Genomic DNA, 15,121 nt, shown 5'->3' with positions numbered 1-15,121 from the left:
AAAACTCTAATTGCAAACAAGTTTATTTAATTATATGCATTGACAGAAGCTGATAACACGGAGTATTATTGGATTACACAGATGCACACAAATCTGGGTCGTCCGATCCGTTTCGAAAGATTTGCTTGTGGAAATTCAACACGTCCAAAGTTCTTTCTCTTGTGCAGAAAAAGCATCGGTTTCATCGTTCAAGCGATCTGAACTCGGCTCTCACCTGCAATTAGAGCGGAAGAATGAAGAGTCTCCTCCAAATCAGCAGCAATATTTTCAAAATTGAAACTACGAGCGACGGAATTGAATTGACGTTTTACCTGAACTCGAAGAGAGGTGCGATTTGCAAGAGTGTATGGTCTGAAATTGGGAAGCAGGCAAGGTCTCGGAGAGAAACCCTACGTGGAAATTGAGCTCGCCGGAGTCAGCGACGATGTCAATTCCGGTCACGGAGAGCCAAATGAACGCCTTTTTGACTTGAATCCCGGTTATATCGTAGATCTTGCCGGAACTGAGCTTCCCGGTGATGGTCTTATCGTAGTAGACGAGGTTGGAGAACTGAACGTAGCAGGTGGTGGAGAGGTCGACGGTGAAGGAGCCGTCGTCGGCGATATCGTAGGATTCGACGACGTCGGGTAGGAGACCCTTCGGAAGGCCGTACTGAGCGAGGACGTCGTGGGCATCCGTGAGCGCGGTTAAGGGAATGGATAGACCGACGAGATCTTGTGCGGGAGAGAGGCGGAAGAGGCAGAGAGAGAAGAGGAGGACGGAGAGTTGCTTTGGAAGGAACGCCATTGATGAGAGGAGAGAGAGAGATGACTTGACACTTGAGTGAGGGTGTTCTTGTAAGGTTGGAAATGGCGTTGATAATTTAAAGGGTAGAAAGAGAATAAAACATTTTCATATTTTTTTATTTGCAGAGGAATTAAAGAAATATTCCGAACTGCAAGCTTATAGTACACTTATACTTTCTCCTAGGATCAAAGTAATTTCATTTAGTTATTTATTTCAAATTTTAATTAAAAAAAAAACTCTCATATATGTGAATTAATGTTAAACATTTTGTTTTGGTGCTTCTAAAAGAATTCTATAAGTGTTATGAATATAATAATAATGTGTGGCCATTATCTCAATTATTGTATTTCTGGACATATGAAGACTCAAGTGTCCTTTGGAGTATTGAAGGGTTAACGTTGTCCTTTGGAGTATCGAAGGGTCAAGCTTACTTGGACATATATAAAGGTTCAAGTGTCCTTTGGAGTATCGAAGGGTCAAGCTTACTTCCTATATATATGCTCATATATTTCATTCTAATATGTACTTCAATTCTTTAGTTCTTCCTAGAGAAGAACATGTAATCCTTTGATGAGCTTAATGAAAGTTCCTCCCTTCCTCCATTCTCCTGCAATATTTCTTCTTGGTGTTCTCCCTATGTTATTAAAATCATGTATGTTGTTGCTTACAATTCCTTAAGTTACATAACACGTTATCAGCACGAAAGTGCTCTTTCACATCTGGTCTTCTCCGGCGAGCACAACCAATAATTTGTGTTGCTGCAAGGAGAAACCTTTTACAGAAATCACCGCTGCCGTCCGGTCCGGCCGATCAGAACGAGAAACAACCGAGACTAGCAGCGGCGTCGGACTCTGGATTCTTTCCGACGAGTTCTACTCTCCTCCGATCCGGCGAGTTCTTGACGACCTATGATGCGGCGGTCAACAACGGCGTGGTGGCTGGCGACGAGGTGCGGCTGGATCCCCCCTCATGCCGCCTCCACCGCCGAAGACTCCGATTGCCATGAAGAACACAAATCTTCATCACCCTCTTCTTCTCCGATGAAGAAGCAAAAGAAAATAAAGATGAAATGGGTTTTGATTGACCAAGAAAGATGCTATAAGGTAGACTTTGATGGATTTTCGGTCAAGTTCACAAATTAATTGATCGAACTAAGCACGGGAGTACAAAGAGAATAATTATTGAGTTTATATCGGAGATCTTGACCATACTCTGATGAGGTATAAGATACTTGTATATGGTACATAATATGTGCAAATAATTGTTATGTGCACTTGTCACATAACGGCATGATTATATTTCTTAAAATATCATTATGACATGTTTTAGATAAGTATATGATCTATATATTCACATCCAATTGATGATTAAATTTTGAGAGCATGATTGAAATGTGAAAAACATTTTAGAAATTACCATTTCATATATTTTATGATAAATGCTATGAACATTATGTGACAATTAATTTTGTGTCACAAATTGCTCTCTTATGTTATGGCCATGTGAATCAGCATGAAATAAAATTTGGCATAATAAATATTATGCTATAGGCCATAAAGTTTATCCCATATTTTATGAATGAAAGTTATTTTGATATGTTTATCAAAATCATGGGATAAGATTGTATAATTATGCTTGTTTGGCATATGCTATCTCCAATTTAAATACCATATGGAGAAAATTGGATGTGAATCATGATAAATCATGTGATGCCTAATCCTTGAAAGATATGTGCTTCAAAGAAGCAAATAAATGCATCATCACTCTTGATTGGATCAAGAAAAATGAGAAAAACGTATGTGTTGTGGATAGTGCGACCACACATACAATGATTAAAAGTGCAAAGTGTTTCTGCACATTGAAAAGATGAGGAATTTGTTACTACAATGTTGGGTAGTACGAAATGATTGAAAGCTCTGAATGAGCCAATATATTATTGCCTGGAGGAACAAATTTATTGAAAATTGTAATGCGTTGTTCCCTCCGAAGTCTCATAGAAATTTATTGAATTTGAATATTTGTAATGACTAATGTCATGTTGAGACTATAAAAGAAAGGAATTGAGAATTCCTTTGAATTACAAAGGCAATATCAGGGAAGAAATGTATATTGTAAAAATTTCCCTGTTCTTTTTCCTCATTTTATATTGTACAAAAATGAGCGATGTTGAAGCCAATCTTATTGTAAATTAAAAGTTTATCGATTTGAATGATTTTAAGATTTGGCATTGCTGATTATATGATCCTGAATATGTGGTGATGATGATGATTTCTCATAAATTGAGAAAATGGATATCCTATTATAAAAGTGAAGTGGCTTTCACTTTAATTGCTTTAATTTTGATTAAAACTATTTTGGCATTTTATGAAATAATGTGGAATCATATATGCCTTACTCCTAATTCCACTTTGGTTTGCCAAATTATTGCTCTTAAATTATGTATATGCTTTATCTATTTGATCATATACATTATATGATTGCATATACGTTGAAATATATAGTATGTTGCGATTTAAAGACCAAAATTATTTTAAATTATGACATGAGCAATTGGGTCACTTTGGGCTAAATATTGAAATGTCAGATTTGAACTAATATTATTGGACATCGTATATATGTCAAACAGTAGTCTCCCATATGAAGCATGCTTAAATAGAAATTAAATATTGGTGAGATTAAATTCGATCTACTACTGTTTTTAAAATCTGACATACTGCATACAATGAATACTCTCCTTTACATCTAGTACGTGGTAAATATTTCGCAAATCTATCTGTGTTTTATTAATATGCAGTCTACTTTATTACAAATCTATCTGTGTTTTATTAATATGCAGTCTACTTTATTATCACATCATTGCGTATCTCTACGAGCTATTAAATAAAGCTATGTATACATGTTGATTATACTACGAGCTATTAAATAAAGCTATGTATACATGTTGATTATAAATATCCATGTATTGTATAATTTCCTAGAGCTCATAATATGTAGATTATTTGATACGCTGACTGCATGAAGATCATTTTCACGGCATTAGGGGGAGATATGTGCCCAAATTATTTTAAAAATTTGAATGCCGAGAAAATTTCATGAAATGAAAAGATCTTCAAAAATCCACATACTAGATTGGCCGAACTGAATTTTCAGTAGATTATTAATTCCTGCCAAATATATATCTATTGATATATCTATCAATGATGTCTAAAAGTGATATTCGTCAAAGGACGAAATACCCAGTGGTGCACCAAATAATTAATATTGGGATGCGAAACGACCAGATTTGAATATTGATGGGAAATGTTTATCATCTAGTTGATTTTGAAATTGCCATGAACAATTATAGATATGAGAGAAAATTATGAAAATGTTGTCGACAACTCAATTGTCTGTATAAATTGCTCTATCTGGATCCAGAGTTAGGCACAAGAATTGGCCTAATCATTTGATAAATAAAAGGGGCAATTAAGGAAGGCAAAAAGCTCAGCTCGCTATTATCTAAATTATGTATACACACCATTGAATGGGTGTTGGTACGAAAGAGAATAATGATGTGATAAAAAGCGAGGCTTGGAGCTCATGGGTTTACACAGATACCCATAATTAATATACTCTCCGATATCTAGTATAAATGGATGGCAATAAGTTTCGCTTATTAATATCATTGGCAGTTAATAATATGCAGTTAATGAATATCATGACCGCATAAGATGGGTCATTGGATTATATATGATGAATGTCATGACCGTATAAAGATGGGTCATTGGACAGTATAATTAGAAATCCATGATGGATTTTAAGGTCTATATATGACCTGAAACAGACTGAGTATTTTCCCTTCTGAAGAAGGGAATATGAATATATTATGTGTCATTATGTACTCTTTAAAAAGTTGCGAATGGAGTTATTATCCTCGTGAATAAGGAATAATATGTACCATTGTGTGTTCAATAAAGAGTTACTAATGAACATCTCAGTCAATATTGATGGTATAAACATCAATGAAATATACAAAGAGCTTAATGATGTTAGCTCATGTCTAAAGACGGGAATTTTGAAATGAAAAGCTTGGAAAAGCTAAGTATCTCGATTTAATGATCGAGTATTTCCTTAATGGAATTCTAAACAGCAATTAGCCAATAAATAATTTTGATGGGCCATTTAGACAAGCCATTATGAAATGGGCTACTTGGTACTGGTTATTATTATTGAATTCCCGAGATGTCAAGTACCAAAATTGGTTGTAATTTACCCCCATTGTCTTATAAGGAGACAATAAAGATCGTGTTGCACCAATGAATGGGTATATTATGAAAAATTTTACTAGACATTGTGATGTCGGTATTATACCCATGTGAGCTCTAAAAGAGTCACGCAATTATTATGTAATATATTTACCCCATTGAAATGTTGAACATGATTGTTCACCAAATCCCTATACTTTTTGAAAGTTTAATATAAGGGATTTGAAGAATGTTGTCTTCAGGGGGAGCATAATGAATCATGAATATTATGCCCTGAACTTTATGTTGGGGTTATGGTTGTACTCTTTTTCCCTTAAGCTAAAGTTTTTTCCCACTGGGTTTTCTTAGCGTAAGGTTTTTAATGAGGCAACCAATGCAACACATAATTAGATGTATCATGTACTCTTTTTCCCTTGGCTAGGTTTTTCCCACAGGGTTTTTCTAGCAAGGTTTTTAACGNCACATCATTGCGTATCTCTACGAGCTATTAAATAAAGCTATGTATACATGTTGATTATAAATATCCATGTATTGTATAATTTCCTAGAGCTCATAATATGTAGATTATTTGATACGCTGACTGCATGAAGATCATTTTCACGGCATTAGGGGGAGATATGTGCCCAAATTATTTTAAAAATTTGAATGCCGAGAAAATTTCATGAAATGAAAAGATCTTCAAAAATCCACATACTAGATTGGCCGAACTGAATTTTCAGTAGATTATTAATTCCTGCCAAATATATATCTATTGATATATCTATCAATGATGTCTAAAAGTGATATTCGTCAAAGGACGAAATACCCAGTGGTGCACCAAATAATTAATATTGGGATGCGAAACGACCAGATTTGAATATTGATGGGAAATGTTTATCATCTAGTTGATTTTGAAATTGCCATGAACAATTATAGATATGAGAGAAAATTATGAAAATGTTGTCGACAACTCAATTGTCTGTATAAATTGCTCTATCTGGATCCAGAGTTAGGCACAAGAATTGGCCTAATCATTTGATAAATAAAAGGGGCAATTAAGGAAGGCAAAAAGCTCAGCTCGCTATTATCTAAATTATGTATACACACCATTGAATGGGTGTTGGTACGAAAGAGAATAATGATGTGATAAAAAGCGAGGCTTGGAGCTCATGGGTTTACACAGATACCCATAATTAATATACTCTCCGATATCTAGTATAAATGGATGGCAATAAGTTTCGCTTATTAATATCATTGGCAGTTAATAATATGCAGTTAATGAATATCATGACCGCATAAGATGGGTCATTGGATTATATATGATGAATGTCATGACCGTATAAAGATGGGTCATTGGACAGTATAATTAGAAATCCATGATGGATTTTAAGGTCTATATATGACCTGAAACAGACTGAGTATTTTCCCTTCTGAAGAAGGGAATATGAATATATTATGTGTCATTATGTACTCTTTAAAAAGTTGCGAATGGAGTTATTATCCTCGTGAATAAGGAATAATATGTACCATTGTGTGTTCAATAAAGAGTTACTAATGAACATCTCAGTCAATATTGATGGTATAAACATCAATGAAATATACAAAGAGCTTAATGATGTTAGCTCATGTCTAAAGACGGGAATTTTGAAATGAAAAGCTTGGAAAAGCTAAGTATCTCGATTTAATGATCGAGTATTTCCTTAATGGAATTCTAAACAGCAATTAGCCAATAAATAATTTTGATGGGCCATTTAGACAAGCCATTATGAAATGGGCTACTTGGTACTGGTTATTATTATTGAATTCCCGAGATGTCAAGTACCAAAATTGGTTGTAATTTACCCCCATTGTCTTATAAGGAGACAATAAAGATCGTGTTGCACCAATGAATGGGTATATTATGAAAAATTTTACTAGACATTGTGATGTCGGTATTATACCCATGTGAGCTCTAAAAGAGTCACGCAATTATTATGTAATATATTTACCCCATTGAAATGTTGAACATGATTGTTCACCAAATCCCTATACTTTTTGAAAGTTTAATATAAGGGATTTGAAGAATGTTGTCTTCAGGGGGAGCATAATGAATCATGAATATTATGCCCTGAACTTTATGTTGGGGTTATGGTTGTACTCTTTTTCCCTTAAGCTAAAGTTTTTTCCCACTGGGTTTTCTTAGCGTAAGGTTTTTAATGAGGCAACCAATGCAACACATAATTAGATGTATCATGTACTCTTTTTCCCTTGGCTAGGTTTTTCCCACAGGGTTTTTCTAGCAAGGTTTTTAACGAGGCATGGATATGATAAGATAATGGCCAAGGGGGAGTGTTATGAATATAATAATAATGTGTGGCCATTATCTCAATTATTGTATTTCTGGACATATGAAGACTCAAGTGTCCTTTGGAGTATTGAAGGGTTAACGTTGTCCTTTGGAGTATTGAAGGGTTAACGTTGTCCTTTGGAGTATCGAAGGGTCAAGCTTACTTGGACATATATAAAGGTTCAAGTGTCCTTTGGAGTATCGAAGGGTCAAGCTTACTTCCTATATATATGCTCATATATTTCATTCTAATATGTACTTCAATTCTCTAGTTCTTCCTAGAGAAGAACATGTAATCCTTTGATGAGCTTAATGAAAGTTCCTCCCTTCCTCCATTCTCCTGCAATATTTCTTCTTGTTGTTCTCCCTATGTTATTAAAATCATGTATGTTGTTGCTTACAATTCCTTAAGTTACATAACAATAAGATAATTAAAATACTTTTTGCATTATTTGTTCCTTAATTAGGCTAGCCTAAGTGCGAACGGAAATTAGCCTGAGTATGATATGAGGTTAAAAGTGTGTCTCCTACAGTTAGGGTCTATCCAAGACACCTCTGATTAAAAAAAAAAAAAAAAAAAAAGAAGATACTGCTAACATATTATTTGAACTCGGTAGACAAATTTGGTTCGAGAAAAATATTTGGAGGTATAGAATTGAAATTTCATAGGAAAAAAATAGCATGAAGATTGAATCCATTGTTTGAATTGGTTAGTGGAAAACAAATTACTGAAAATATATTTCTTATAAAGTAATAAATTGTTCCAATGTCCCTGTAAAACAAAATATCAATGTTGAGCAAATAAAACTTTTCTTTTTTTATCATATTTGCCAAAAAAACTTTTCTAAAAAAACATTTTTTCATGAATCAAATGTTGAAAATTTTCATTTTTCTCATTTTTTAGAAAAACTTGTTCATGAGTCCATGTGCCAATGACCTTGTGGTCAAGCGGTACAAAATGATTTCGGGAGGTCATGGATTTGAGCCTTAGTAGCGAACATATACTAATTGTTCAAAAAAAAAAAAAAAACTTGTTCATTTATCTATCCAACCAAACAATTCTATATTTTTTGTCCAATCATATTGCTAATTCCATCCAATTAGTTATCAATATATTGTTAATTTAACTTATTTTTCTATTTAGGCCCTGTTTGGTAAATAATCAGCCTATCAGCCAATTTTGACTTTTTGATCACTATTAGTTGTTTGGTTAATAAGCTTTTTGTAACTCCAAAATGCTAAAATTCAAAAGGCTACTCAAAGTAGCCTTTTCAATTAGCTTTTTGAGAAAAGAAATTATACCAAATAGCTATCAGCAAACAGCCAATTTATCAAACAATTTTCTACAATCAGCTAATATTATCACCAAATCATACCTTCTAACCCAAACAGCCAACCCAATCAGCCAACAGCCATTTATCAAACAGGGCCTTAATCTTACCAAATAAGTTTCATCCAATTTGTTATTAACGATTGGACTGGTTTTTAATTGTGCTAAAATGTTTTAGTTATTATGATATTAAAATCTTAAGCTATTGAGTCTGTCGAGCAGAATCAATAAAAATGTTGACAATTTATAATTAATATTTTAAACTTACCATCTTAATACTAATTTTTGATTTAATTGAACTAGCTCGTCGGTTTTAGGTTATAATTAATATCCCTGAATAGAGCAAAAAGTATTGGAGGAAATTCACATAATAATTTTGATAAAATTTTGAGTTGAGAAGACACTATACTATGTATTAAAATAATAATAATAAACTGGATGGGAAGAAAGAAAAATAATAATAAAAAAGATAAAATGGAGAATATGAATAATGAAGCTATATATATTCCATAAACAGCGCACGAGGGTCACGACTGTCGTAAACATGGGCGAGAAATATAGATGAACTTATCCTCGCCATGAGACTGTCGTGAAGCATAATGACTAATGAGAAAAATCTATCCTTTTTATACTAGTTATAATGAAACTAACTTTCCATAATAGCCACTCAATTTAAATCAGGCTGAAAATCAGTTTTGCACAACTGAAAAGTGTTAGAGAAATACGCTGACCATGATCTATCTGACTATGATCTTAGCCAAAGTATTCTGAGATAAAATGCTAAGATAAATCCAAATAGGGGTACGGTCCAAAATTACACCTACTTAAGTTCTAACCTTTATCAAATAAATTAACCAATTATAATAAGGTAAAACGTGTATCATTTTGTACACTTACAATTTCTTTTTTGACAATTTATTTGGCAAAACTAAAAGCATATATACTTTGGGCAAAAATAATTGTATTAAATAATTTCATTAATAAATAGCCCTTAGCATAATTGCTTAACACACAAAATCTATAGGTTAGAAAATTTAAGAAATTACCAAAAGCTGGACCGTACTCCATCCATTAGAGGATAATCCAACAACTCAATAGATAGTCCAACTAATTTGAACACCAATCATTTAGAGAAAGCCATAGATAATCCGAGCATTCAGTAGATAAACCATAATAAATAGAAAACCATAACCATCCAAATATATTATAAAAATACCAACTAGATCATACGAATAACCAAGATAATATCCAGAATAATATTCAAAAAATCACCAGAATTCAATAGAAATAACCAAGTAAAATAATCAAATTCATCAGAGTTACCACCAAAATGCGAAGCTCCCCCTCAAAATATGTCTTCCCCTTTTTGCCAAAAAAATTGACAAAGGTGAACAACTAGTAAACTAACAAAGTGCCCAAGTAACCTGAATTAAGGGCAGGATCTTCAAGAGATGCAGCATTTCCAACATCTATCCATAATGAAACCAGTATCCACAATCAATTCACCAAAATATCCATCAATCCATATCTTATCCATGCATCAATAATCATCTCTATATTCACCACTTGGATATACTAAATTAATTTTTTTTGGATATACTAAATTAATCAATCCCCTTTATCAACAAAAGAATCCATCAATCAGTAAGATAATCCAGATAAGATAATAATCCAAATAATATGATAATTCGGACGATAAACCCAATAATATGATAATCCAAATAATATGATAACCAGATAATATGATAATCAGATAATCATGCTCCCCCTCAATTTGTACATCGTGATTGTTTCATATCAATACCATCATATCTTAGAGCAAGATTCCTTTTGCTTTGAAGCTGTAATAGAGTCGTCCACTCCATAATCATTCTCTTTGCTTTTTCTGAAACCTTTTGCCACATGAACCTGCACAAGTGTAATAGAAAAGAGAAACACAGAACAAGGCACATGCAGCTTGAGAACAACTCAACAAATAACACATAAGCACTTATAAACACAAATTCATGAATTGTCAATTTTGGCCAAACAAAGCAAGAAAATTAGCAAATAAAATAGTAAGCACATTAAGATAAAGCAGATTTAGGCACAGATTCACAACAATTAGCACAGAAAGCACACACACAAAGACAAACACGGTCATAACCGAACCAAACGCATAACACAAAGAAACAAATATATATGACATATTTAGCAATTTCAGATTCAGACATCAATTCATAGGAACACAAAGATTATAAACTGGAAAGGTTAACTCTAGAAAAGGTACAAGCAAATTAAGCAAAACAGGTTCAAAAACAGATAAAGTAGGCACATGTCCAGAGAATATAACAGTAAATAATGGAGCTACACACATAATATCAAGAAAGATTCAACTTAGGCACATTCAAAGAAAGCATAAATGGTACACGAGAACTGCGAACTAGGAGGTAAATGTTTGGAGGGGAAATACAGGGGCAATGTATATCATGGACAAGGGTAAACATAACATTATGAACCCTAGATCGAAACAATGAGGTACATAATTTATACTTGTAAAGTACAAAATTTTATAACACAGGACACAAAAAATCACAACACAAGACACAACACATATTATATACAGAGTATTTATTTATTTTTTAAATCTGATTTAGTTATATAATTTGTGTTTATAGGCACAAAATTTCACAACACAAGACACAAATTCATAAAATAAGACAAAATTACTAACTTGTTTCAGATATAAAATTCATACTCTTAAATACAAAATTTCATAATGTAAAACACAAACACTCATAATGTAAAACACATACACATGCATAAGAATCTACAATACACTATAAACCTTCATCCATAGTATAAAGATGGAAATACATGAAGGAAAAAGAGCATTTTCCTAATACTTTTTAAACGATTAATTGTATTGGGTGTAATTGTAGTTTGTTTGGGCCTCAGACAAACATGCACCGTTCAGTAATATGAACCCAATGAGTAGGGTCACATTCGCAACACAAATTGCATGCATTGTCTTCATCCTCAAAATTCTCCCATTTCAATCCAAATACAAATTGTACGGAATATGGTATATCGATTCTTATACAATGGACCATGGTCCAGATAATACTATATGAATCATGATCGTTAAATATATGGACCATGATCGTCAAATCAAACTGTAACAGGATTAAAATAATACTTTAGTATTGCTATAATGAAACTAATATATATAGAAATGAAACTAAAAAATAGAGCTCATTCAACAACGTATATTATTAAATGAAATTGTAGTATAATTAAAATGATAGGTTAGTGTTGTTATAATGAAACTAGTGCGTGTGAGAAATGAAACTAAAATCCAGACTAGTCATACAATAACATATATTGTCAAAGGAACCTAGAGCGTAATTAAAATAATACTTTAATATTACTATAATTAAACTCGTGTGTGTAAAAAATGAAACTACAAAATAGAGCTCATGCAATAATGTATATTGTCAAATGAAATTGCAGTAGAATTAAAATGATACTTTGGTATTACTATGCTATCAAAACAGAGCAATATTGTCAAATGAAACCAAAATGCAATTAGAATGATATATTTACTTCATGGACCACACTGCTGCATGTACCGTGGCCCACAATAAAATTTGCCATGGTATATGCCCCTATATCTATTACTCACAATAAAATCTCTATTTTTTTTAAATACTTATAATTCTTTATAAGATAGTATCTATTATATACTTTTTCAGATATCATTTCACTACATAGTATTTGGCAATAAAATCACTCTTTGATATAACAATCTATAATATGTTAACATTAAAAAAAAAAAAAAAAAAAAAAACAAAAAACAAACTTATTAAAACTTATCACATACACCTTTGTTGTGAATAGTAAATTAAATTTAGGGAAACTTTAGCAATTTCTTTGTCCTAATTCAAACTAAATTTGTTTATTTAATTAACTGCGTTAACAGGATCTGACCATCAAATCATCACACGGCCATGACAAGCAGTAGCATTATTGGACCTAATCAGTTGTAGGCTCATATATATTTGCATTATTATTAGAAGGATTTTATTTTTTAAAAGTTTATTTGGCATTATTAGGTTGGCTGGTTGGGCAGGCAAGGTATAATGAACAATATGAATATATAATATGAGATTGTTGATGTGGTACGTGGTTATCGTTTACAATTTTAATTTTTAAAAATTTATTCTAATATTTTAAATAAGGGAAAATGGCACTTTTTCCCCATGTTATGTGCATATAGCACTTTTCCCCCTTGTGTTATTAAAGTGGCAGTTTTTCCCCCTGAAATGTTAAATTGACATTATTACCCTTAAAAATAAATATTTCATTTATTCTTCTTCTCCAACAAATTATTAGTTATATGTATGGATGATCACGATTTGGTTCGAACCTAACCAAACACTGTAGCAATCATACCGAAATAGTATGGATGGTTCTGGTTACGATTCAGAACCGAAAAATTAAAATAAAATTAAATAATTGTTGAACCGTGAATCGAAACTTAACCACAGTCCTATATAGTGAAAATGATCAAACACTTATTTTGATAAATCGGTACGGTTCGGTTCCAATTTCGATTTTGAACCGCCAATCAAAACTTATTTATTTATTTTTATAATTTTATTTCTTATTTAAAAATAGTAAAAATTTAATAATTATTTTATTTTATTTTTTTGATTTTGAATCGTAACCGTAACCGTCTATACTATTTAAGTTCAATTGCTACAGTGTTCGATTAGGTTCGTATCGAACCGTGATCTTCTATACATATTATAGTAATAATTGGTTGGAGAATAAAAATAAGTGAAATAGTTATTTTTAAGGGCAAAAATGTCAATTTAACATTACAGGGGAGAAAACTACCACTTTTAAAATAACTGAGGGGGAAAAACTGTCACTTTAATAACACAAGGGGAAAAAAATGCTATAAGCACATAACATAGGGGGAAAAGTGCAATTTTCCCTTTAAATAATTAAAAGAAAAAAAAAAGAAAAAAAACCGTCTGATATGATCAAGCTGCATTATATATGCGTTTATAAATTTTGTTGGCCCAACTTTCTTTCTAGGCGAATCCAATTTGGCAATTTTGGAAGCAAATTATACCGTAGACAAATAGTTCATATTTGTAGGGTGGATTGTTGATAAATATTTATTTATTTATTTATTTTTAATGTACTGAGTGTAATGCTCATTTTTAATATAATAATAATTACTTTTTAGAGAGTACACTAAAAATAAACTTTCAATATACTAAAAATAAATATATATGTCAGTGGTTCACCTTGCAATATAAGCTATAACGTATAGTAGTATAACAATTGAATTTTGGACTTACCTCATTTGACAAGATTTGTCAACCAATTAAAAAAAATTCATGGTTCGAAATTATGAGATTAAGCCAATGGAATCTTATTTTTCTACATTGAAAATTAAATCCATTGTTGGGGGTTATAGTGGTATACACTAGACCCTCAGCCTATTGAGATTCATTAATTCAATAGATCAAGTGAATTTCGAGTTATAAAGTAATTAATCAGTCTAATTTAATATTTCAGATCATATAACAATTTAAAAAGATGAGAATGCCTTCTTTCACATAGAGGTAGCTACCTGTCACTTACATAAGATGGCTAGGGTGTGTGATGCGTCAATAATTATTGCGTGGACTATTGTATGGACCATGATCCAACAATACATAAAATATATTATTCTAATTCATAAAGCACATTACTCTAACACATAAAATGCATTATTCTAACTCATTAAATATATTATTATAACTAATAAAATACATTATCTTATACAAAAATGGTATTATTATAACACATATAAAATATATTATTTTAACACATAAAATAAATTATTTTAACTTATAAAATAAATTATTTAACTCCAGAATTCATTATTCTAACGCGCACGTGAAACAAATTTTTAACATCAAAATGATGTCGTTTTGTACCATGGCCCCCACAACTCTGTGAACCACGGTCCACACAATATTTTGCCGTCATGTGTACTACATTAATTAGAGAAATTTTTAATTTTTTTAAAAAAAAAAAAAAAAAGGAAAATGAATTCAAATAAAAAATAAACACAATTTTCAAACTTTTGACATTAAAGAAAAAGTTGAAAAACTTCTCTTCTCCCTCACTTCAATTCTCAACAACTTGAGCCTCGACCCCTACTCCCCTCCAAAATAATACTCCACTGTACTAACAACAATCAACAAGAACGCAGCTCTATCATGTCGGTGAATTACTACACTAACATAACGAAACTTAATTTAAGTTGACTAAAGAAACTTACTTAATGGCTGGCTTAATGCAACCATACATATATAATATATAATTCCTATTTCCTGGTTTACTAATACATCAACTAATATATTAAGATTGTGTTTTTACAATTAACTACTACTAATTAATACGTAAATAACA

At 31.9% G+C, this 15,121-nt stretch overlaps 1 protein-coding gene across 1 annotated transcript; it reads right to left on the bottom strand.

Moving 5' to 3' along the window:
• Nucleotides 1-844, bottom strand: LOC116015320. The gene is made up of 2 exons (XM_031255360.1): nucleotides 312-844; nucleotides 1-214 (listed from the first exon to the last, which is right to left on the bottom strand). The coding sequence occupies exons 1-2, from the start codon at nucleotides 784-786 to the stop codon at nucleotides 189-191; spliced, it is 501 nt and encodes a 166-aa protein (XP_031111220.1). The 5' UTR covers nucleotides 787-844; the 3' UTR covers nucleotides 1-188.
• Between the last annotated feature and the right edge of the window lie 14,277 nt (nucleotides 845-15,121).

Source organism: Ipomoea triloba, chromosome 4 (genome assembly GCF_003576645.1).
Source record: "Ipomoea triloba cultivar NCNSP0323 chromosome 4, ASM357664v1".
NCBI lineage: Eukaryota > Viridiplantae > Streptophyta > Magnoliopsida > Solanales > Convolvulaceae > Ipomoea > Ipomoea triloba.
Note: the sequence above shows the minus strand (reverse complement) of the source record. Positions and strands in the feature narration are given on the sequence as shown.

What these genes read in the sequence shown, in the direction of transcription:
- LOC116015320 (XM_031255360.1), bottom strand. Translation starts at nt 786, where the DNA reads ATGGCGTTCCTTCCAAAGCAACTCTCCGTCCTCCTCTTCTCTCTCTGC. An exon ending in GCACCTCTCTTCGAGTTCAG is followed by an intron (nt 215 to 311) that starts GTAAAACGTCAA and finishes CTCTAATTGCAG; the next exon opens with GTGAGAGCCGAGTTCAGATC.